The sequence below is a fragment of the Schistocerca nitens genome, chromosome 8 (genome assembly GCF_023898315.1).
Source record: "Schistocerca nitens isolate TAMUIC-IGC-003100 chromosome 8, iqSchNite1.1, whole genome shotgun sequence".
NCBI lineage: Eukaryota > Metazoa > Arthropoda > Insecta > Orthoptera > Acrididae > Schistocerca > Schistocerca nitens.
The window spans coordinates 420,133,775-420,160,394 of record NC_064621.1 but is presented as its reverse complement, the minus strand read 5'-3'; the positions used below and the strand labels follow the sequence as shown (position 1 = coordinate 420,160,394).

The following is a 26,620-nucleotide window of genomic DNA, read 5'->3' as shown; positions in this document are numbered from 1 at the left end:
CAATGCGCCATTGGTCATGCTTTCTATTCTCATTTCCGCCGAATGACGCTGCCGTCCCACATCCCCCGACCTTAATTGAGGAGGTAGCAGCACTGACTATCAACACCATGCCATAGGATCTGGCTCAAGAACTTCAGGACGAAGTGACCTCCGATGAAGTTCTAGATGCAATCAAGGTGGGAGATGCCAACAAGTCCTCTGGACCTGACGGCCTTCCCCTCGACTTTTATAAGTGTTTTAGCTATTTATTGGTACCGGCTTGGACGTGCATCTGTCGTGAACTGATGTCACCCACAACGACGATCCCAGCCACATTCCTTGACGGGATCATCATCCTGGTCCCCAAGCCACATGGCCGATCACGGATCTGTCAAGAGTGACGTGAAATTTTTTTACCCGTTTGTTGGCCTCACGACTCAAGAAGGCAGCAAGATACGTCATTCCCTTGATCAGACTTTGCTGGGTGGTGACAACAACATCAATACGGCCCTTTGCCGTTACAGGGACATGATCGCGCTCGCGCGGTAGCAACATTTATCTGGCGCAATATCGCTTGACGTCAGTCTAGCATTCGACCGTGTCGGCCATACCCTTTTGAAATCGGTCCTCCAACACATGAGTTTCCCGGCTCATATAGTAACCGTGGTAATGCGGCTCTTGAGAGGCGTGACTTCGAGAATACTCTGTAATGGTCGCCTCACCGCGCCTCTAGCGATCGAGCGCTCTGTCCGACAGGGCTGCCCACTTTCCACGATACTGTACGCTTTGACATTAGAGCGCCTTCTCCAGGGGCTTCACCAACGCCTGGTGGGCCTGACATTGCATGGGCACCGCTTTTGTTGTACAGCCTATGCTGACGATCTAGTCTTCTACCTCTAGAATGAAGACGATATTCACGCGGCTCTGACTTGGGTGGCGGCATATGGGGAGACAACGGGGAGCTCTCTTAACATTTCCAAATCGAAGGTTCTGCTCATTGGTGAGGGTCTACCTCAGAGATATGTTGCTCCTCTAAGAGTGGCCACCAGCTTCTGCTGTTTGGGCATTAATTTTATGAATGACCGCCGTCGTTCAGCGACAACCACCAGTCGACGTCTCCTCCAAACGATCAGGGCTGGCCTTGTGGGCCATCGGCTTGGAGCCCTCGACATTACACAGCGTGCGCAACACGTGAATGTTTACCACGCCTCACACATCCCCCATGTGGCACCAGTGTCCCAGGATGTGAGCCGGCCGCGGTGGTCTAGCGGTTCTGGCGCTGCAGTCCGGAACCGCGGGACTGCTACGGTCGCAGGTTCGAATCCTGCCTCGGGCATGGGTGTGTGTGATGTCCTTAGGTTAGTTAGGTTTAAGTAGTTCTAAGTTCTAGGGGACTTATGACCTAAGATGTTGAGTCCCATAGTGCTCAGAGCCATTTGAACCAACCAGGATGTGATTCATTGCCACACAACAAAAACCAACGCCGTGAATTGGATACGCGGTCATACGGTCCGCTACCTTTTTGGCCCCGATGAGAAATCAGAACTAGGTTATTGGACGTACCTTAACGATCAACACTCTGCACTTTTTCGCAACCGCAGATACAAGCAGTTCTTTTCCAGTTTTATACAGTGCGCCTTTCATGACCCGTGTTCCAGCTGGAACGTCCAAGCCATTAGATGCTTTTTTACCGACATGATGTTGTGAACGCAGTACAAACGGAATCTCCCCTAAAATTTCGAGATACACGTTTGGATGTTCTGCCAATCGGAAGGCGCTAGCGACTCCTGGAATTCTGGTGTATATACTACTACAATACAAAAAATTTAAAAAATTAAAAACATAAAACAAAAAATAAATAAATAACAGAAAATAAAAATATACATACAAGAAACGCAAAAAACTAAAAAATGCAATAAAATAAACTAAAAAACGTAAAATCCCGTTCGCAACTACTTTCATTTTTATCGCTACTCTCTATCTTCTTCCCCCCTACTTTCTTTCTTTCCTACACCCTTCTTGTAATAGGTTAGTTGTTTTGGGATAGGCGTAGACAGGCGCCAACGCCTGAAGAGGTGCATTTTTTTTGTTATTTTTGTTAGAACACAAGTGGCGGTGGCAAGCAGAATTTTTTCAGTTTCTCTTTCCTGTCCAGGAGCGGAATAAAATAAAAACAATTAATAAAAGTTTAAAAAATTAAAGAAAGGGGTGGAGGGGGGGACCGGGTTCGATTCTCAGCAGGAGACTGGGTGTTGTGTGTCCTTCATCATCATTTACACGCTAGTCGCCGAAGTGGTGTCAGCTAAAAGGACTTGCAATACAGCGGCCGAACCCTGAAGGGGATTTCCCGGCCAATAAATGCCATGCCATCTTTTCATTTTGAAAACAAAATATTTAGGGTTAATATTACACTATTTACTATATTGAAACCAGTGAAACGTGGTTGAACAACTACATTTGAGATGATACGGGAAATGGAATGCGTAGTATCAGTACTTGGTACCCTCCCTCATGCATGGTGTCGTGGCTTACGGAGTGTGTGTACAGATGTAGATGCATTTTAACTTGCTGACGCTGCCGCATAGAACTTCCCAAGATTAAAAGAGGTCATCGTAGTACGCGTTGGAGAAAGTTCAACAGCAATCTGCCTGAACAGTTCAACAGGTGAGATCAAGAAATCTTTTCGTTAAAAGTGGACAACAAGAAACTTGATTCGAAGCGCAATGGACCAGTGGGTTTTACAAGGACAAAACTGCTGGGGTATTGAATGGTTTCCGTTACGGATCACTGGCCAGATGACTTATACATTTCATCATCACAAACTTGTCGATAGCAGCGCTCCAATAGCAGAACTAAAACTAACTGCATAAAATGGAACCAGTGCCTCTATCTTGTAAAACACTCTTTCATAAATAATAAAGTAGTCGAAATTATGTCTCTGTATTACAAAACTTATATATTTATTGTGATTATGACATGAGTTGAGAACTTGTGATATTTTTCTGGCGTTTGTAGCAAATGAAATAAAATAAATTTAAAAAAAAAAGTAGCTCGAATATTTTGGAAAAGATAAGTCGAAAACCAAGAAATAAAATAAATTACACAAACATTAGTCGCATCTTTGAGTGATGCTCGAAATCTAGTTTAGCGAATGAGGCGCTTCAAATGTTTTCTTAATCTATTTTTTCCCTACTTTTAGAAATACCATTTCATAAAACATTTGAGCGTTTATTCTTCAAAGTTTTTCTGTTTTTAAGTTTTGGTCAGAAATTATAAAACATATTTAAACATCTATCCAAATTCTATCATTGTTAAGAGAGTTAATCTATGCTGTAATTCGATATTTATTTTATTTTTCAACGTGAAATAATAGCTACTTGGCCTTTAAGGTTCAAATGGTTCAAATGGCTCTGAGCACTATGGGACTTAACATCTGAGGTCATCAGTCCCCTAGAACTTAGAACTAATTAAACCTAACTAACATAAGGACATCACACACAGCCATGCTCGAGGCAGGATGCGAACCAGCGACCGCAGCGGTCGCGCGGTTCCAGACTGAAGCGCCTAGAACCCCTCGGCCACTCCGGCCGGCAGGCCTTGAAGAGACAAACTTTCTGACATTTCAGCAGCTGTTCGTGATATATTCCAGTTTTCTCTCTAACAAAAAATTAAATTTTTCTTAATTACCCTATTTATTTTTAAGGAATTCAACCGTTTTTGCAAAGCTAGACCTCACGCTGGTCTGTTTGATACCCCAGTTGTCCGTTTCCCACACTTCGTATCCCTATAAAAATTCAGAGAAAAATGTTCCTTCAGATCATTAAGTTTTTCTTAACTGTCCAGAACACTTTCGAACTTTTTTTTTTTTCAAAAATAAAATTTCACAGTGATCAATTTGATATCCTACTTGTTCATTTCCACTCTTCGGACAAAAATACATTGTTTAATTTCAAGGGAGTCTTCTTTTTGTTGTACTTAAACATTTTACCAATAAGAAAAAGGTTTTATTCGTTATTGTTCCTCATATAAAGCACGTCGATGGTGGAGGAGGTTTCTTACTGTTGACGAAGACGGAGCCGTCTGCAGAGGTGACGCCGGTCATGACGGGCACGCGGTTGTACCGGCCCTCCCGCAGGATGTCGACCGGCGGCTCGACGACCACGGCGCCCTCTGACGGCGGCTCCACCACCGGCTGCCACGCCACGGGGCTGAAGCGGCGCAGCTCCTGTAACAGGGCGCAGTCCGTACCTGAACTAGGTCCGGCGCGACCTAACGCGCCTACGCACAATGTACTGCTGGCTACACGGTTCCACTTGTGACCTTCTGGAATATGACATCATTCTAGAAAATCGGAGATTTAGCATTGACGAGCTCGATAGAATAAAACTGTGATTTTTTAAAGATTAATTTTGTTTCTCCACTTTAAGGGGTAATATTTTGACATTTCCTCCTAATCATTTCTGTTAATTTCCAATTGTATTTTTCTCAGTCATTATCTTTTCTTTCAGTATTTCACATTTTTATTTTTTTGGTCAAAAACCTGACATTGTCGGTATGTTAACAAAAAAGATTTCTTGTAAATAACTTGAACGGTTTTGACTTAATTGGAAGAATAATGTAATTTCAGACCGTTCAATTAAAATGATAGTACTCATATTAATAATACAAAAATACGCTCTAATAAAAAATCCACACACCACGAAAAAATTATCCGAACGGGATGAGAATCAGTACGTGTGATGTACATGTACAGACAAAGAAATTATGATAATTTCAGAAAAATCGAATGATTTATTCGAGAGAAAGCAAATGAAGTATTGTAGTTCATTGACATCAAACTTCGTAAAAACACTTCCAGATTAGGGATGGTGCCATTTTGTAATACAACTGATGTTCGAGGAACACAATGATAAATTACCATACACATCAGATGGGGCAAGTTTCGCACATTGCATGTACACGCAAATCGGTCACGCCACGTTGTAACAGATACATTGTAGTCTCAGAAATGCCGTACCAATTCTTACGCCATGTGTTTGTTGCACATTGCTGTAAACATTGTTACTAAAATAATACCAAACCTTCTTCCCGTTTTCTACAACAACGTAATATTATAAAGCAATCAAAATTTTACATATAAGAATTATTCGTTCCTTAAAAAATGTTAATTAAAAACGTAAAATTTTAGCACTGCTCGTATGGCTAGTTCATACTTCGGTTTTTTACCCGTTTATTAGTTAAAAAACACTTGTTATAGCCGAGACCAAACAAATACTGAAAGATATGGTTTATTCAGAAGTAAACCAGAGGTATCGGTTGTAACCTGTTGTTTTTGCTCATCCTTGGCTTGGACAGCAACATCTCGGCCACGTGAAAAGCGTGACAAGGAGAACCTGAGTACATTACAGTTCACAGGTTGGGGCAAAAGGGTACTGAACGTCGTCCAGCAGCAGATCTAGATTTCATAGATGTATCCTTCCAAACTGGGCCATGAATCAGCAACTCCACAGCACAGTGGAATTCTTGGCACACCTCGCCTGCGCTATGTATGCATTCCTGATGCACCAGAGGGTGCGGGTACCCGCTAGTCGCAGAGTGCAGCGCTACGGTGAAGTGAGAAGCGGCATCCAGTCAGAGAGAAGCAGATTGTGACGCACAGAATCGAAATGGGAACTTCATCATGTAAACATCGCCAGTCCACCGTGGGCAGCAGGTGCATCACAATGCATGAGGTCCGCGACAAAGAGAGGTTGAAGCGCATACGTCACAGCACGCGACACTGCAGGTCTTACAATCGCCAGCAGCTGCCTTTGGTGGTTAGATAGTAACTATTTCAGACGAATTTAATAATTCTTGAGTGCACCTTTAAATGCATGCAAGCTCTCGACAGCACGAGACAAAATTAAGACTTTAGTGGTTAACTTTTCAGTTAAATATTGATTTCCTGTGAGCCCTGCACAGAGACGAGCATTCGCAAAGTGTGGTGAACAAGCCGACTAGTGTGACGACACAAGTACGTTGCGGGGCGTGTGTTTCTCGTGCGTCCCGGGCACTGCAAGGTACAATAGCGGAGCTTGTTTTGGTACTGGCTTGGACGTTATCAGGAACAGGCAGCGCTATGGAGCAGAGGAGTGGGAATCGGCGGTGAGAGTGAGAACAGTTAGCACGTTGGATCTCGAGAACGGTCGCATGGAGACGGAGCTGGAAGCGTGGTGGAACATCAGGCAGCTGGGCAGATGTGACAGCTGTGTGCCTTACTGACAACATGGGGCATCGTTCCAACTGGAGCAGCAGACGGTTTTTGGCTTCACAACCCAAGGGATATAGTGTGTGTACATATGAGGCGCGATCAATAAATAAGGCAACACAGTTCTTTTTTCTGAAACCAGATTCGTTTTATTCAGGATTCCAGTATACCATATTATTTCCCGATTGGCAGGAAAACTCTATTTTTCACCATAATCTCATTGCAATAAGACGGCCTTACGCCACCTTACTCTAAGGGCTTGTTTTCCCACATGATACCAATCTACTGGTTGATGTCAGAACCAACATCTTGCTGCAACGATGACCACCCCATCATCTACATACTGCTTCCCGCGGAGTACATCCTTCATGTTGCCAAATAAAGTTTTGTGAACTCTTCTCGGGTGGCACACTTGTGTAAGGCCTTCCGTGGAGAAGGAGAAGTTCGTTCATATTTTTGTGGCGACGAACATGCTGAAGTCATTTCTGCAGTATCTTTAGGGTAGCACAATACACCTCAGAGCTGTTCGTTGTACCTTGAGGGAGGAAATCAAACAGTATAACCACTTCAGCGTCCCAGAAGTCCATTGCCATGACTTTACCGGATGAGGATGAGGCTTTGAACTTTTCCATCGGAGAGAGATGGTGTAGCGCCACTTCATTTTTCTGGTTTGAAGTGATGAATCCATGTTTCATCGCCTGTGACGATGTTAGACAAAAAAGTGACACAATCATCCCCCTAATAAGCAAGCAACTCCGCAGACATGTTCCTTCGTTGCTCTTTATGGTCTTCTGCCAGGCAGCGACGAATCCAGTGTGTGTGTCAGCAGTATCAACGGAGATGTCCATTTGTGCAGCGAGGTATTTCATTGCGAGTCGTCGATCATCTCGAATGAGCATGTCGCACATTCCAGCACTACAGGAGCTACAGCTGTGCAGCTGTGATGCGACCACCCGACACATGGAAGACCGGACAGGTTATTGCAACGATGACAGTCGCATCGCCCAACGACTCGTCGTGCTTTTGTTCACTACCTGATATCCGTAGATTTTCTACAAGCCCGTATGAACATCTGTGATCCAATGGTTTTCCACAAAACGAAACTCAAAAACAAATATCTTCTTTGAACGCAACTTCATTACCGTTTTGAAGGCTGTATTAACCCCCTTCCACACCACCCCATCTCCCAATTGGAACTTTATGAAATTATAGGGTCTGTAGCGGGAGTATTCCACAATTTCCCACAACAAATTCCGAATTTTTGTCTGTCTAGAACTAGCTTAAGGTGTCAGCAGTTGTTAATTGTAATGTATGATTACGTATCCAAGTGTTTGCTTGTTGGTATGTTACTTCTGTATGATACATCGTGCCACTTCACTGGTATTTGGTGATGTGTATACGGGTACCGCTTTCGTAACTCTGTGTATTTATCCGTGCCCCTTTTTAAAGCTGATTATTTCTGTGAGGCGGGAGTTTTGTACAGCATTATTTAATCTACTAAGCATCAAGTGTCTTTTGATAAGCTGTGCGCTATTTTCTGGTTTGTCCCTTCTCGTATAGGCACTATAGTTATTATATTGGTTTAAATTATTTAATAAAATTGATTTACATTAAAGCTTTACGCCCACACAATGCAGACCCAATTTTCCAGTCCCACCCTTTCCAAAGCCACACAGTAGCCTCAACTTAATTTTAGTACTATTTTGTTTTTATTTCACAATGAAGTTGCTTTTTATTGCTTCATAAGGCTAATTTTTCCTTTCTCTGTTCGCCTTGGAGCAAAGCCAAGCATGCTCGCAGACGTACAGTTGACGAAAAACTTTTTCAAATGTTGAAATTTGTGTGAATGCCAAAGGCGCGTCTAAGCGCCCGGCCACTACGCGCGGCGGAAAACTTTTTCTGTGCAGTTTATTGACAGATGGTTCGGAAGATGACTGAAACGGACTCACAAAGTCAGACATTGCACGTGTGTCGTCGACGGTGAGGTCTTCGTGACTGGCGGCCCTCAGGAAAGCAGCGAGGCGTTCGTCCTCTTCTGCCGCTGTGAGGTTGCCGGACTGGAAGCCGAGGGCCGCCGCCAGGCGGTACGCCTTCTCTCGGGGCACCGGCTCCACCGTCCAGTTGGCGGACGCCTGACCGCTCTCGATGATCACCCCGCTGAACAGGCCTGGAGACATACACCACAGATCGATCTAAGGTTGTCAGTTGTTGCATATTTCTGAGTCCAGTCGACACTATCTGATCAAAAGTGCACTCTCTAAGTAAGAAAAAATTACGCACCACAAAGGAATTATCTAAATCGGATGGAAGTCGGTATATGTGATGTACATGTACAGACAAATAAATGATACCAATTTCAGAAAATAAGCATTATTTACTCAAGAAAAAGAACTTCAAAAATTGAGTAAGTCAGTAACAAGCTGATCCACCGCTAGCCCTTTGCAAGTCCTCATTCGGCTTGGCGTTGACTGAAAAATGTTGCTGGGTGACCTCCTATTTGATATCGGGGCAAATTCTGATTCAAATGGTTCAAATGGCTCTCAGCACTATGGGACTTAGTATCTGATGTAATGAGTCCCCTATAACTTAGAACTACTTAAACCTAACTAACCTAAGGACAACACACACATCAATACCCGAGGCAGGATTTGAACCTGCGACCGTAGCGGTCGCACGGTTCCAGACTGAAGCGCCTAGAACCGCTCGGGCACACCGGCCGGCTGGCAAATTGTCTCCAATTAGCGCTCTAGGTCGCCAAAATCCCGAGCTGATTGGAAGTCCCTGACCAAAACGCTCCAAATGGTCACAGTTGGGTAGAGGTCCGGTGACGTCACTGGTCAAGGCAGGGATTTTCAAGTAATAAGACAAGCAGTAGAAACTCTCGCCGTAATCGGATCTGCATTGTGTTGCTCAAATGTGAGACCAGGATCGCTTGCCATGAAACAACAAAACGAGGCATAGAATATCGTCGATGTATCGCTGTGATGTGGGGTTGCCACTGATGATAACCGAAGGGGTCCTGCTGTAAAACGAAATGTCACCCCAAACCACATCTCCTCGTTGTCAGACCGTATCTAAAGCGCCAATTGGACACGAGTTCGCACAATGTCCCTCAGAAGGACATACAACAACTCTATGAATCAATACCAATCCGAATAACTGCTTGCATAAGGGCCACATGTGGACCAACGCGTTATTGACTTCGTCATTTTGTAAAGCTATTTCTCTTCAATAACTCATCCATTTTTTCTGAAATTGTAATCATTTGTTTGTCTGTACATGCACATCACATCTACCGATTTCCGTCTCATTCGGAGAATTCCTTCGTGGTGCGTCTTTCCTTTCTTTCCTTCGTGGTGGGCCTTTCTTTTTTTTCGTATCTGGACATCTCATGTAATGCCGAACTGCGCAGTAGACATCAAGAGAGGCGGAGCCGCCAGTATAAAAGCTTGCGTTGTCAACAGAAAAGCACAAACAGCAGAACGGGTCGATCAGAAGAACTCGGTGATATCGAACATGGACTGGACACTTGTTGTCACATGAGTAACAGATCCATCAAAGACCTTTCAACCCTTATAAAATTGCTCAAATCGACTGTTGGTGATATGACTTTGAAGTGGAAGCACGAACGAACAGCCACGGTAAACCATGACCAAGCAAGCACAGAGGAAGACTTTAGGTTTAGAGAATGCCTAGAGAACCTTACCCGACATCATGTGTAGTGCCAACAAAGAAGTTCGGAGGAAAATGGTTTAAATGGTTCTAAGCACTATGGGACTTTACATCTGAGTTCATCAGTCCCCTAGACTTAGAACCACTTAAACCTAACTAACCTAAGGACATCACGCTCATCCATGCCCGAGGCAGGATTCGAACCTGCGACCGTAGCAGCGACGCGGTTCCGGACTGAAGCGCCTCGAACCGCTCTGCCACAGCGGCCGGCGAGGTTCGGAGGAGTTGGTATTACGGTAGGTCAGTGTCTTCCATGCTTAGGGTGTGGTCCCCTTACTGCACGTAAGAGAACGCTTAATGTGGAAGAATATGAGTACATTTTACAGCATCGTGTGTAGTAGAGGTACAGTTCTGAGACAGTAATTTTATCAGAATGGCAAAACACCAACTGTGAGAGTGGTTTGTGGACAATTACATTCCTGAAATGGACTGGCCTACCCAGAGTCCCGACCTGAACCCAAGGGAACACAACTGGGACGAGACAGAATGTCGAGTTTGCTCTAGTCCCCTGTTTTCAACAGCACTGTCTTGTGAGGAACAATGCGCAGTCATTCTTCCGCAGACTTTCAGAGCCTCATTAGAGTTCAAGCTTTCATAGAGGCGAAGGTTGGAAGCACCCCCTATTAATATCCCCTAATAGGTGTCCGAAAACTTTTGATAAGATAGTATACTTCTTGAGAGGATGAAGTTAACTGATGGAAAGGTACTCAGGAAGTAAGGCAATTTTCACTATATTGTAAATGTAGAACGGACTGATGATATATTGCCAAATTGCCAAGTTACTACTTCAGCAGATCAGTCCTACCATTTCCACGAAAATTACCAGCTTGTGGTAACCGATCACCCATCTCAACCAAGGAGAGTTTCTCCCTCGCATCTCCGCTATACAGATTGACAAACAAGTTTAATAAACCGATATTGTTGTTAGCGTCCTGATTGAACCACTCAGGTTACATCGAAGCCACAAGAAAAATAAAATGGTGTAGAGAAACTGTGCCGTTACGCGACACAGCTTAGTACGCAATGACTCCAGTTGTAACGACTGACGTTCTTCAAGAGCTACGCCTTTATTTTCAGATTTCTGGAGTCAATACAGTACGCGGCTTCAGGATATAATAAATTGGCGGTCGAAACATAATGTCTGCGATATCTGCGATTCTGCACAGTACGATGTATGGAGGGATTCTCCCGTCATACCACATCAGTTCTACAGTTTCCGGCGGGTAATCGCTAGTAGCTTTGCCTTAAGCATGCTTCGCTCAGTTTGCACTTCAGGGGAAGGTGTCTGGCATCAAGGTCGCGGAGAGCGCTGACGTCTGTAGTGAGCCTGTGCCAAGCGGTCACCTCCTTGCTGTAAGTGATGAATGTGCGACGGAGCATCGGTTTGGGACATTCCAACCACCAGTCCACCACTGATGCGTAGGATCAGAGACGCCGTTTTCTACTTTGTCCACGTCTCTGTGATACGTTGGCATTAATCATTATCCTGCAGATACTGAGTGTTGAGTATTCATGATGCCCGACTCCTCCAAACCTCATGCCAGGAGAGGAACGTCTAGTGCTCAGAGAACACCAAAGGCCAGCGCTCTGAATCAAGCGCTGCATCAACCTGACCACGGGGCACATAAATGGGGTCTAACAAAACGGGTTGTGTGAAACTTGAATAACGGGTATTCTGTGCGCCGTACCTACCAGGCTTCCTGTAGTGGTATGAGGCGCAGCTCCTGGCACGTTGTGAAATTCTTGTATTAATCTTTCCGGCCATCTACACAGTTGAAGTCCCCTCCAAGAAGAACCTGTTCATGTCGACCTAAGAACAGTAGGGCAATCTCCTCCTCCCGATGTCAGAAGGCGCATAGACATTAATGACTCACGTGGAGTTGTAACGCCATACTCCTGGCAGACGGGAGATACATGATGACGACAGTCAGTATATCTTCCAGTACATACACTGCCACTTCACGGCCACGGCGACCACCATGAGAGTCATAGAAGTCACATGCTGCTATCCACTGGAGCGCTGCTAAATACATCTACATGTGGAGCTCCGAAGTCAATATCATTTCTTTCAGGAGATGGATCTTGACGGGCATCCGGACGCCTTCGAAATTCATCAGGGGGAGGGGGGGGGCAGCTACAGGTCGCTACAGTGAAGATACGGAGGCATCCGGTGGCGGGCGCTGCCAGCGCCGATCGCACAGCGCAGAAGTTGACATCAGCAGATCGGATCCCCTAACGGCAGAGGCTCCATTATGGGATGTGCCGTTTTTCCAATAGCCCCGTTCCGCGCCAGAGGTGAATACGTCGCAGGCACCACCATATCGGCTGGCATTGTTCTTTCTTCGGTAGCGACATCAGAGATAGAGACTTTCTGTTCCGTCTATGCGAGAGCCACTGAAGGTCACCGTTCCACAGACGCATTGACAACATCGTCCACGGTCTCAGACGCTGAAAACGTTGATTTTCTCAACAGGTAATCATCTAGACAGGAAGAAGAATCCCGTTGCGACCTGGTACAGCGCCTCCTTTTGCGCCGTTTAGTGGAGCGTTATTTACGCGATCGCCCTTCCGTGTCTAAAGACGGGAGGGACTCGCGCCGGTCAGGCAGAAAGGCCGCCGTCGGGTCAACCAAAAGTCGACCAAGGAGCCACGTTCGACATAAGCGTCGTCCACACTACACATAGCTGTTCACGTGATTCCAAGAGCCGCCTAGTGGCCTGTGGCGACTTGACCGCCGTCGCATAAGTGGCCGGAAGTATCGTAGACGACAACGGAAGTTAGTAGCGGCTTTGTCCGTCGCTGCAGGTTCAGATCTGATGTGGCCCTCTTTTTCACACCGAGAACGAGTACGCGGTTGTCCGTCGTACATAATTATGGCCCAACATCCGCTGATGGTCAACCAAGACGGAACGTAGCTGCGCAGATCAGTTGTTATCTGACGCACCATGTTGAGAACAGGGTATGTGTGGAACGTGGGACCAGCGTTCTCCTTTATGATCACGAACAGCGCCGTATGATCAGAAGGCCATCATGACGTCCTCTGGAGGTAACTGGAATTGCAGTTCTAATGCCTAATACCGAACGTTCGACTTCTACCACGCCGACGTTGCCGTCAGCCTGACGAAAACGGAGAATCTGTTCGGTCGCGCTTCGAACGCGCTGGCACGCAGCATCATTGAGCATCTTAACATAACCTGTGTTACTGAGAAACGAGAAATGGATACCCAGTAGTTCCGATAGCGGCATCTTAGCCTCCTCACGAAGGAAACATTCCACATCTAAGGTGTTTGATCGCGCATATTTCAGACAAAAGTTGAATCGTACTGTCGATTACCTAAACGTATTTGATATGAATTCAATGCGTGAAGTCCACGAGCACGCTATATCGCAATGTCAAGAAATACGAACTCACACGCTCCGAAGGCGGAAGTACAGCACGTCCTCTCTGGGCGGCAGCTGAAGCCAGCATGATGTGTATTAACTTCATAAACAGAAAATAACGATTGGCCCTAGAAACACACGGGAGCGTGTGCCACTGTGAGTCCTCAAAATACAATTTTTTGCATCTAGTAGCACATACAATATGTTTCGATTTAGTAACTGAATCCCAGAGGTTTGTCCATCGCAGTTGGCATCTGTTGCTACAGTTAAGGTGCCTTGCAGTCGCAACATACTGTGCTAAAATGCCCGTACACAGCCTCTGGTTTCGTATAGGAATCTATTAAGGAGCGTTGCTGGAAAGCAATCCCTATTGTAATTCTTCTGCTGTTAGTCTTAAAATAGTGAAATCAAAATTTTCCAAATGGTTTTAGATCTGGAAGCTTACAGCTCGTCAAGAGGATTTGTGCTTGAATAAATACGAAGTTTTGAAAATGGGTCCATCATTTTGCACTTTCAGTGCAAATGGAGAGGTTGGCACTGGAGAGTAAGTCATGACGAACTGCATCAAATCATTCAGAAGACTGGAGGAAACAAAACACTTCATTTGTCGTCCCTGTTTTTGCAGTTGTAGTCTTCAATCCGAAGGCTGGTTTGATGCACTTATCTACGCGAAACCATCAACCGTGTGTGAATTCCTAAGGGACCCAACTGCTGAGGTAATCGGCCCCTAGACTTACACACTACCACACTGCTTAAACTAACTTTTGCTAAGAACAACACACACACCCATGCCCGAGGGAGGACTCGAACCTCCGTCGGGAGCGGCCGCGCAATCCGTTACATGGCGCCTCTAACCGCACGGCCACTTCGCGCGGAAAACTAAAAAGTCCATTATCTCTACATAACTATTCCGACCTGCTGAAACTTTGATCTTGTTGCCTATTTAAACAGTGGTCTTTCTCAACTGTTCTACCCCCTCCACCCCCTTTCCCTATACGCACCTCCACCCATTAACAAACCACTATTCCTTGATGCCTCAGGACGTGTCCTAACAAATGATCCGTACTTTTAGTCAAGTTGTGAAATAAATATCTATCCTTCGCAGATAGATTCAGTATCTCCTCGTTGTCTGAGCTACACTTCCAACCGTCAGCATTCGTCTGTAGCGCCACATTTCAAAAGCTTCTATTTTATTCTTGTCCGACCCACGTTTCAATTCCATTCACGGTTACACTATTGCAGACTAATACCATCCATAAAGACGTTCCAGTCCGCAGCTCGTGGTCGTGCGGTAGCGTTCTCGCTTCCCGCGCCAGGGTTCCCGGATTCGATTCCCGGCGGGGTAAGGGATTTTCTCTGCCTCATGGTGACTGGGTGTTGTGTGATGTCCTTAGGTTAGTTAGGTTTAAGTAGTTCTAAGTTCTAGGGGACTGATGACCATAGATGTTAACTCCCATAGTGCTCAGAGCCATTTGAACCATTTTTTGAAAGACGTTCCAGCATCCAAATATATATTGGATGTAAACAAGTTTCTCATTTTCGGAAATGTTTTGCATACTGCATTTTCTATGCTCTCAATTTCAGCATCTTATCTTATTTTGCTGCCACAATAACACAACTCATCTACCACTTTTAGCGCCTTACTTCCTAATCTAATTCCTTCAGCATTAGCTCGTTTACTTCTACTACGTTTCATTATCTTTGCTCGAATTCTGTTGGTATTTGCCATATCACTTCTTTTCACGATGCTATCCTACCATTCGGGTTTCCTGTAAGTCTTATTCCGTTAGCAACAGAATTACAATATCATCTTGAAAACTCGGAGATTTTTATTTATTTTTTCTCTGTTAGTTACGACAGCTACTGAAGAATAGGGCCATCCACATAATTCCCCATCCTCTACATTTATGATGTTTGAGTTACAGTCGGCGAGTCTGCGCATTATTTTTAACTATGCTTTAATTAAAATGCAGTTACAAGTCATTTGGTTATACTTTAGATACTTCGGCTACCAGGCAACACGATAATAGCAGGCTTCGTAGCATCTTCGAAAGGAGATATTCACAACTGCTAGCCAGTTCAGCGTTGGCTATCCCTAATCTAATGGAGAATTAGCAACATTTTTCAATACTTTTGGCAATAACGCGACCGGCGATTCACTTCCTGGTATGGTTCAGAGCTGTCCTGCTTAATTCAACTGATATTCCATTGCCATTTCCGATAAGTAATCTGAATGATTCCCACTTAAGTTGTGACATTGGTGTGTCATTTATTATTTGATTCCAGGGAGGCCGTTCCACATATAATGTGTAACTAATGTAGTATTTAACCTTACCAGTTACCTCTGTTAATCAGAGGTACCGCAATGAGCGCGAACACTTATCACCACTGGCCCACTAGCTGAACTGACGATCTGCCTTCGGCAGGGCAGCGACTCAGATGTCTTATTTACGTCCCTGCCGCGTTAGCGTACGCGCGGGGCTGTTGTAGGTTACAGCCGTCTCCATGTATCCTACTTCCTTCGACGCACCATGACATTCCCACAGCCGAAGTGCAGTTTTACTACCGAGTATGCGCAACCAAACGCACTGGAAACTGAATAGTTTTTATAAGATGATGTTGATATCGCTTATCACGAACTAAGAGGGATTCACCTGTCAATCGAGAGCAGAATCGTCTACATGAAACTGGTGGGCGACGGGGCTTGTGAAAGGATTGTCTAAAAGACGAGTGACCTTCACTTTCAACATTTGGATGGACACCTTGGTCCTGTGAAAGTGGAACTTGCAGGTCTCAGTCAGAGGATGGTCCGTGGGTTCGAGTTGCCGTCTGAGGTGCCAGCAGAGATGGTGACTGCAATGTTGAGGTCCTACAGCAATATAATAAGCCATATGGTGGAGAAATGGGCACACTTTACCATGTACCCAGTTCTGAGTGGGGTGTGCCAGGTGGGCATAGACCTTACTAAGCATGTCCTATTTCAAAATCGGTGGATGCCAGGCCATCATAATTTACGATGGCCAGTCAAATACCTGTTCGGGATACAGGCAAGGAGTATATCTTAGATCAGTCTGTATGCTGTGTCGCATCACACAACCGTCGACTTTGGAGGAGAAGATGTCGCCTGATCTAACGTTGTTCCCGTTGACTTACATGGGGACCCACCAATCTGTTTCATCTGATCATCGACTTTCGACAGGTGCGTCGTCTTCAGACGACACTGAGCAGCCTCCGATGTCGTGGCAGCACATTACAGACGGACAGTCCCTGATGGCAACGACCCCAGTCGTTGTTGGACACCGACACTCAAGTCCAAAGCGACAGAAGAAACGTCGACTGGTTCCATCCGATAACAGCGGGACGATGTTAACAGAAGTCAAAAATCTTGACCGTGGCGACAATCCCCAGCAGAAAGAAATGATCGTCGGTTCCCGTGGCAGAATTCCATCAGCACCAGATTCGAAGGTGACCTCTCACAGAGCCATGCTTATGGATGATAGACAGCGGATGGGTTCAGTATGTGTCCATATTGCGGATGTATTGCAACCTTCAGTCACCCTGTTAATACTGAGGGGTGATCGCAGCACGAGCCTGACTGTGTGGACCGACGAAATCGAAGACGTGATGTCGGCTGCAGTAGCTAAATAGGTTGCAGTTGCTTCACATCACAACAGTTAAATTCCAGTGAACATGGGAGTGGACCCGTTCTTGATGGTGGGGCCTTCTTCACGTCTGTCACCTACACCAGCACGGAATGGAAAGAGGAAAGCAAGCCTTCCAGCAGAAATTTCCGCATCCGAGGCGTGTTACCACTTCGTGCAGCTGACTATTATGGATTAATTTTTAGTGTTAAAGAAATCAAGTCACGCATGGGGTAGACTGGTAGTGTAGATCTATGTGGTCGAATATGTCGATGTGGACAAACAAGGAAATGAATGCATCGCGCAGGTTGTAGTCAACCTCCATAGAGTGTGGAGTAGTCTTTTTTAGGAAACAATCACGAATGTTTTCTCTGTGTAGTGTGGTTGTCTGTTAGAATGATTCTATCTACGTATGCCTGAAGTCCGGGTTCGAATCACACATGAGCCAATCGATTTTGACAAGCACTAGAAGACCCTCTTCACCTCTGGCAAGGCTATATGAACAATGTATGGTGGCACTGTGATTCTAACGCTACATTACACATGTCCCTTTGTCACCTACTGTAGGAGAGTCGGTGAAGTATGGAGTATGACAGGGGCGGTAGTTATACCAGGTAGTAAATAAGTCACGAATTTGCTTTTATGACGTAAGTATTTTATTAGTATTATTAATCGTCGAGGGCACTTATTTCTTATTTCTTATTGTATATGAAATGGAGATACCGAAAATATTGATATTGGACTGGGATTCGAGTTCAGATCTCTCCTCTCACTGGATTTAACGCCTTTGTGGCGATGCGGTTCCATCATTTCAATTGTTTCTCCAAGATTACGAACGTCTCAAGTTCTCCATAATGTGAGTGTGTCGGTTCCCACAAAAGTTTCCATCGTCTCATTTCAAATTCTAGTATAAGCACACCAAACTGCAGGTGACAAATGGTTATGATTTTTAACACCTCTCCTTCCGTTTTCAGCAATAACGGTTGGTACCAGTTTCGACTCCCTGTCACACACAAATGGTCTTCGTATCATTTTAGGTTCAAACATGCCACTTTTAGTTACTGGTGAAAAGGAATTCGATATTCAGCATCTCTTCGTATGTAGTCAACGACAGCGATAAGTCCAGGGCTCGACTCCCAGTCACCACAGAACTTCACGTCCTGTTTTTTCCATTTCAGACATGTGCACTTCTCGCTACTAGTGAAAAAAACAGATTTTTAATGTCTATCCGTGACAAAGTCAATGACCCCAGGTACTGGTTTCAAATCCCGCTAGGTGAAAACTTTTTCGTCTCGTCATTTCAGTTTCAATCAGCATAGACTGGCGGATCCCAGTGCAACGCAAAAATTTCCGTTATGAAATTTCAAGTTAAAACTTGCTGTAACAATTTGAGATTACAAGCGTAACAGTTGATTCATCTCTAAAATAATGTGCTTTGTTATACGAGTATTATCATTACCGTGATATTAATTTCCATTTGGAATTATATACATACGGAGCAGTTATGTCTTCTGGCCACTTGAAGTAAGCACTTTGTATAATGAAACGACTGTACCGAAAAGCGAGCCGAGGATCTGCAATACAGCTACGTCATGTAAGTTGCATACATATCAGGCGAAACCCAGTTCAGATCGTTCGAGTAATTTTGAGAGCACCTCTAGTGCTGGTAAACAAACGAAAGGAACATCTTAACAGAGTAATTTTGAAAGTAGACTTGAATGTCATTTATAACAACACCAAAATATTGTAGATCCAATATTCTGAAAAGAGAATAGCATGACAGTTCATGATAGGTACGACAGTACATGATAGGTACGCTGTGGGCAAACCAATTTCCAGAGATGATACCAGCCACATTCACAGGGCTGCACGCATACGTTGCTGGTTTGATGAATGCTCAGGCACCCTGTTGCACCTCTCAAGGCCCGCTTGACTGTGCTGTTTCGTTCCTGTCTATATGACCTAACAACAGTATTCTTTTATCACCTATGTTGTGAAATGAGGCTGTGAAATACGTTGACTTTGTCTGCAATTGCAAGCGGTGTTTGTCACTCAAAAAAGTTTGTGGTTGTTTGGATTTGTACTATATAATATCGTTATGTACGACCTTTCAGGGTCAGTATGACACAAAAAGAAATATTTTCACTATTTTAAAAACAGTCTTAGGTTGCAGAACGTTCGTTACTAATTTAAAAACGCGCCGGATAGGGCATCGTGAGGTTATGTTAAAAAAATCAGAAATTTTCTGTCTTATATTAGTATCTTTTCTGAATTTACTGACTTATTACTCTTGGATGTTGTGAAGAATTAATTTCATATCATAATGTATGCATAGCACTTGATTTGTCTTATGACAGCAGTGAGCTGACAAAAGATATGAGATACCTCCTAATACCACGACGAACCTCCTTTTTTCCAGAGTAGTGCAGAAATTCGGCATGGCGTGGATTCAACAAATCGTTGCACGTCCCCTGAAGAAATACTGAAGCATGTTGCCTCTATAACCGTCCTTAACTGCGAAAGTATTGTAGGTTCAGGAGTAGAGCACCAACTACCTCTCGATTATGTCCCATAAATTTTCGATGGGATTCATGTCGGACGATATGGGCGTCCATTTCATTCGCTCAAATTGTCCAGAAAGTTATTCAAACAACTGTAGCCCGATGACATGGCGCATTGTCACCTACAAAAATTGCACTGTTTTTCGGGAACATGAAGCCCATGAATGGCTGCAAATGGTCTCCAAGTAGCAGAACATAAACATTTCCAGTCCATGATCGATTTAGTAGGACCAGAGGACACAGTCCTTTGCATGTAAACACAGCCTGCACTACTATGGAGCCACCACCAGCTTGCACAGTGTTTTCTTGACAACTTGGGTCAATGGCTTCGTGAGGACTGCGACAGATTCGAACCCTACCATCAGCTCTTACCCACGGAAATCGGGACTCATCCGATCACGTCATGGTTTTCCAGTCGTCTAGTGTCCAACACATATGGCCACGAGCCAAGGAGAGGCACTGCAGGCTATTTCGTGCTGTTATCAAAAGTACTCGCGTCATTCGTCCATTGCCATAGCCCATTAATGCCAAATTTCACCACACGGATACGTTCTTCGTACGTCCCACATTGATTTCCGCGGTTATTTCACGCAGTGTTGCTCTTCTGTTAGCATTGACTACTCTACGCAAACTCCGCTGCTCTCGGTCGTTAAGTAAATGCCGTCGGCCACTGTGTTGTCCGTTATGAGAGGTAATGCCTGAAATTTGGCACTGTCAGCACACTCTTTACACTGTGGATCTCAGAATATCGAATTCCCAAGCGATTACCGAAGTGGAATGTCCCTGTGTCTAGCTCAAAGTACAATCTGCTTTCAAAGTCTCCTCCTGTGTGTGCCTATCTCCTACTTCCCCTCGCTGACTGTTCATGCCCTCAATCTTGTCTCTCTTTCGACGTTGTCACACATCCCAACATAAGGTGTTTCTTACCCCTACAATATCTTTTATTTCTAGATTGTAACTAATATGTGTGACAAATTTGACTGAACCGTTCCAGGAGTTTAGGATGAGATTTAAAACCCGATGCTTTGCTCGCACAGGCACATTTCAAATATGTTTCACAAATATTTAACGTATTTCATGTATATTTCTACACATATTTCGCCTGTGTGTGTGGCGAATTTCGCCCTGCAGTTTCATTTTCACGCAGCTTAATGTTTATGAAGTCGTTTCTCCTGAACTGAGTGTCGTACAGCAATGTAATTTTTCTGGTGCGATCAGTGGTACATGTGAGCGTCTGCAAAATGTGTCACAAATACAGTTAACTGTAAAGAAACTGCGAGTTTTCGAATTATTCAAGAAAAAACGTAATAAAGTGACCTTAAAATGATTTGTTCTTGAATAATACGAAAACCGCAGCTCGTGGTCTTGCGTAGCGTTCTTGCGTCCCGGGTTCGATTCCCGGTGGGGTCACGGATTTTTGTGCCTCGTGATGACTGGGTGTTGTGTGTTCTACATCATCATTTCATCATCATTGACTCGCAAGTCGCCGAAGTGGCGTCAACTAAAAAAAAGGACTTGCAAGACGGCGGCCGAGCTTCCCCGCATGGGACCTCCCGGCCAACAATGCCATACGATCATTTCATTCCAGTAAAGAAGTAATAAATTAAAACGTCCTGCTTCAAGTAGCAGTTTTACTGCATGAAGAGCGAAAATGTAGTAGGCGACAATCTTTATTCCATCATCATTTTGTGAGGGGTGTCAGCGAGAAAAAGTTTCGCAAAGGTTTGAGATTATGTGTAAAGTTTGTTGCTAGTCTGCAAGTGCTCTCAGTCTCCAACATTTGATGACTAAAATATGAGTATTCTCGCGTCGTGGACTGCACTACTTTTTCGCCCCATTCCTTTGATGGGTGGATGTTTCTTACCTCCACAGCGATTCTTTCCGGACACTTCAATTGAGATCGGTCCAATGGTTTAGGAAGAGACGTGAAACATGGACACATACATACGTGAATCCATTTTTTATAATTTGTGTGGGCGTGGATTATGGTAATTATTGTACTATAATATTACAATAAGAATTCTAGCTGGACGAGATTTCTGTGCGTTACTTTTATGTTGTAGTGTGGTCGTGAATACTCACGATGGCGAACAAACCACTAACAAATGTTGACTCAGAAGAAATTTTAAATATCTGTTTCAAGTAAACGGTAGAATGTGGGATAAAATTAAAGGTGCTTTGTGACAATGAAACTTCATATGTTGTGAAAGCAAACATCTTTGCACGCAGAGTAGTATGAGCATCATAAAAAAAAAAAGAAGATATGATGATTGTAACCTCCGACAACATTTTCTCTCTTACTTCTTCAGACAGCAGCTGCAAGAAAGGAAAGGGACACTATACATCATTGTACTTCACGAATGGCACATCTGCGGTCAGTTACATCCCAGAGAAAAACATAGATGTCGCACTTATGAATACTAAGCACCACAATGGCCAAATCAGCAACCGAGATGAAAACATACCAGAAATGGTCTACGATTACTACAAAATTAAAAGGGCTTTTGAAACAGTCAAGTAACAAACTTTATATCTGTAAACGAAAGACATATCGACGGCCAGCGATATTATTTAAACTGTCAGAATTTTTCTGTATACAAAGCTTATGTTTTGTGGATTTCTGTAGAGCCTGGGTTGAATACAAACATAGTGATAGAGAGGTAATTCTTAGAATAACTCGGAAAAGCTCCCATAAAGGAAGATCAGATGAATCACTGAGTGATGCCAAGAAATATCCCAAAAACTGAAAATGTTCTTTCAAGTTTAGGGCCCGCAAGTTCTGGAAAACCTGTAAAACACAGGCGCTGTAACTTCTATCCATCGAACAATTACAATAAAAAGAACTTGATGCATGAAAACTCTAAGATACATGTTTGTAAGGCTCTCATCATATACTTGCGTCCAAACTGTAAGCAATGAATAAAGGCATCTTGTTGATTATGTATACATTCTTCAGGGTGATTCAGCTGCCCTCGCTTATGGGTTTTATGCAATGCATTCAAAAGCCATGTACAACTTTTTCATACTCTCTCGCTTGCTACATGCAAACTATTAGATCTACAGAAAAATGGCAGAAGCTTTTGTAGGAAATTTAATTTAGTTAAATTTTATACTTCGATACATCTTCACTAGAGGCCATGATTTTCGTATTTTTCGAGAACAAAGCATTTGAAGGTCACTTTATTACGTTTTTTCTTGAATAATTCGAAAACTACGGCCTCTAGCGGCAACGTATCCCTGAACAAAATTTAAGTACATTGAGTTTCTTACAAAAAGGTACCGTTCATTTCTTCTCTAAGACTAATAGTTTGCTTGTAGCCAGCAAGATAATATGAAAATCCCGCACATGGGTGCACGAGTTGCATAAATCCTATAGGTAGTGGCATGTGATTCACCCTGAAAGCGTGTTCATCACTGTCCGACCTTATAATACGAATGCATTACGTAAAAACAACACTGAAATAATAGTCCTGTTATTTAAAAAAGTGTATGAAGCTGTATACAGCTATTAATAACTTTACTAGTCTTCAAATAATTAATGTTTAGCAATTTATTTTCTAGTTTGAGCCCACTTTCAACAAAATAAGGTCAAATTGATCAAAGATGTATATATGTGAAGTACATTAGAACAGAAGTGCATAGTTAATCGCACAGAAAATATCTGCAACTATGTGGAACAGCGGGTGGAATGCAGAAATCCACATTCCCCCAATTTAGTAGCTCTAGAGTATGAGTGGCTTCAGCTGTAATGGCATACGTGAAATAAATTGTGGCCCCTATTCCTCTCCGAGTTGAGGCGTGTTACACGGTATTACTCTCGTGAATCTTTTTTTTTTTTTCCTTTGTGCTTATGTGGCAGCATTTAAAATTCAGTGAAAAATGCAGTCCCCTAATGATTTTGCTGAAAACATTAATTTTGTGAATAATTATCGGCCGCATTTGCGATAGACCTTTATCCTGACCTCATCAGAGTTCATTTACGATTGTCGCCTGTCCTAGATTACAATGTAAGCAAAGCTTGTTGCAGTAACGTTACGTTTGCTCAGTATTGAGGCGTGTGGATCAGTTACTTGTTTCAGATACGTGAGTGGACGTGTTGGCTCCCGTACCTTTGGCAGCCGGCGACAGGAACATGTGTGACGTGGAGCATCCTCCTGCGCTCTCCCCGAACACGGTGACCTTGTCCGGGTCGCCGCCGAAGGCCCGTATGTTGCGCTGCACCCACTGGAGGGCCATCACCTGGTCCTTCAGGCCAGCGTTGCCCGGGATGTCGTCGTTGAGGAGGCTCAGGAAGCCTAAGGCATAAATCATTGTTGCTATTGACACTACATGGAAAATTTGTAATCATTCAAAAATTAAACATTGCAGCACAATGTAAATTGACAAGCGTCACCCATTCATGTCAGTTTCTGTAAGACTTGTCTTTTTGTACAATCAACGTTTGGATGTCCACCAATCTCAAGACAAAGAAACTTGAGTCGCTGAGGAAACAATACCTTTTAAAAGACAATTACGACCTGCAGAATAGAAAGGCAGCTGCACGAGCACCACTATGAGTATGGGGAAGACGTTGTGATGGCCTTTCTTGGTGCAGAAAACGCATTTGTGAACATCTGTAGAAAAAAGTCTGGGAGGCACTAGAAAAGAAGGGAGTGCAATAAAAAAGCCAAGCAGAGTAGAGTAGACTTATTGTGGAAGTCTGAGTTGTGTGAAAGTGAGAAAATAAAGGGCTGGTTGGCTCCAGCAAACAAGTGGTGAGAAACAGGGCAGTACAGTGTCACCTGTCGTCTTGAGTGTGATCTTGTATGAGATAATGACAAAGGTGGTAGAAAAAACTGGAGAAGTGGAAAGTAGTGGTGTGCACAGATGACTTGATGATATGAGGAAACAGGAAGGAGGAGATTCAGGAAGAGCCGGACGCTTTGGAAGAAAGTGCCAGATAATATGGAATGAAATTTACTGTAAACAAGTGTGAGATTCTGATTATAACTGTAAATAAAGATAAACCAACTGGCGAAATAAGGACTGGAGGCGAGAAACTGAAGAAAATGGAGAATTTCAAGTACTTAGGAAGTGTGAAACAGGAAAATAGAAGAAATGAGAAAGAGATAAGTGAACGTGGCAGACAGACACAAGCATTCTTGCGAAGTGTTAAGAGCCTTGTGTGGGACAAAGACGTCCCACAGGAAAAGCAAGGAAGTAATGCACAGACGTTGCTACATCGCAATACTGAAACATAGGTAATGGAGAAAAGAGATGTAAGCAGACTAAAGGTATGTGAAATGATGATCCTCAGACGTAGGATAGGAATAACAGTGAGATACAGGATAAGGAATGAAAGGGTAGGGGAAATAGCGGAAGAGGAATCATCGAGGAGCAGGATAGAAACTTCAAAGCTAACATTGTATGGACACTTATAAAAAGAATGGAAAACAAGAGGATTCCCAAGAACGTACATGAAATAGAGATGCGAAGTAAATGACCAAGAAAAAGACCAAGGAATACATGGCTGAAAGGTGTGGTGGAGTGATAAAAAAGATGAGGACTGGACAAGAGCAAGCACAGGAAGATGGTAGGAAAACAGCACTGGATGGCGACGCGCCAAGAGTCGTCATTGAGATATTATTTGGCATAAATCTAAACATTTACTTGATACAACATACGTTAACGCATACGATACTTACAGAGTCATATTTACCAAAATAGAAGTTCCTACGTAGTAGTACATACTTGGGGTATTCGTCATCGAAATATCGAAATTTAAAAGTGGAGTTTCAATGAGATGTTGAAAACACATTGCCATGAACAGTATGCTTGATAAGGACAGTCAATTTCGGTATTTCCTCACTCTAACAGTCCAATATAAAAATTACATTGATGACATCAAAAAAAATGGCTCTGAGCACTATGGGACTTAACATCTATGGTCATCAGTCCCCTAGAACTTAGAACGACTTAAACCTAACTAACCTAAGGACAGCACACAACACCCAGCCATCACGAGGCACAGAAAATCCCTGACCCCGCCTGGAATCGAACCCGGGCGTGGGAAGCGAGAACGCTACCGCACGACCACGAGATGCGGGCTTGATGACATCATAAATTGTTTCAAAACGATCATCTACTTCGTAACAAAATCTTTGCGACACACATGATAATGTACGCTGAGGAAGCAAATATAATGACTATTTGTTTAATAACGTGTTGGGAGACCTTTGGCATGCAATACAACGGCAATACTACTTCCTGTGGATTCAACAAATCGTTCGTAGGTTTTCGAAGGTGTGTAGCACCAGATGTCTATGCGCAGATCACGCAGTTCCTGCAAATTTCATGTTCGTGATTTATGGGTGCGGAGCTGTTGCCCAGTAGCATACCAGAAGTTCTCCCTGTGGTTCGATCAGGGGAATTTGGTGGTTTAGATATTAGCCTCAGTTCACTTTCTTGTCCGTTAACGCCTGTAGGACAATTCTGATCTTATGCAGTTATCTTGCTGGAAAATACCATTGTCATTGAGGAAAAAAATTACTCTGAGCACTGTGGGACAACATCTGTGGTCATCAGTCCCCTACAACTTAGAACTACTTAAACCTAACTAACCTAAGGACATCACACACATCCAAGCCCGAGGCAGGATTCGAACCTGCGACCGTAGCGGTCGATCGGTTCCAGACTGAAGCGCCTAGAACCGCACGGCCACCCCGGCCGGCGTCATTCAGGAAGACATCAAGTATGACAGGATGCATGTGGTCGGCGATAATGGTCACGTAATCCAAAACTCAAATGGTTCAAATGGCTCTGAGCACTATGGGACTTAGCATCTGAGGTCATCCCCCTAGATCTTAGAACTACCTAAACCTAACTATCCTAAAGACATCACACACATCGATGCCCGAGGCGGGATATAATCCAGAACTGCCGTGAAGGCTTCGTCTACTGTCACAGGTTCTAGTTAAATGCAACCAGTGCAACAAGAAAATTGATTCATCCTACCAGGCTACACGCTTGATTCATGGTCCAAACTCTCTAAGAATGCAGAATCTCACGGCGGTAACATTGAATAAAAGGTTCTCGGATTT

General features: G+C 43.9%; 1 protein-coding gene across 1 annotated transcript in view; it reads right to left on the bottom strand.

Moving 5' to 3' along the window:
- LOC126199285 (venom carboxylesterase-6-like) overlaps positions 1-26,620 on the bottom strand; it is a 127,334-nt gene that overhangs the window by 21,537 nt on the left and 79,177 nt on the right. The window contains exons 4-6 of the mRNA XM_049936100.1: positions 23,651-23,836; positions 8,176-8,393; positions 4,039-4,204 (exon numbers count right to left, since the gene is read on the bottom strand). Coding sequence (XP_049792057.1) covers positions 4,039-4,204; positions 8,176-8,393; positions 23,651-23,836 — 570 coding nt within the window. The remainder of the gene's footprint in view (positions 1-4,038; positions 4,205-8,175; positions 8,394-23,650; positions 23,837-26,620) is intronic.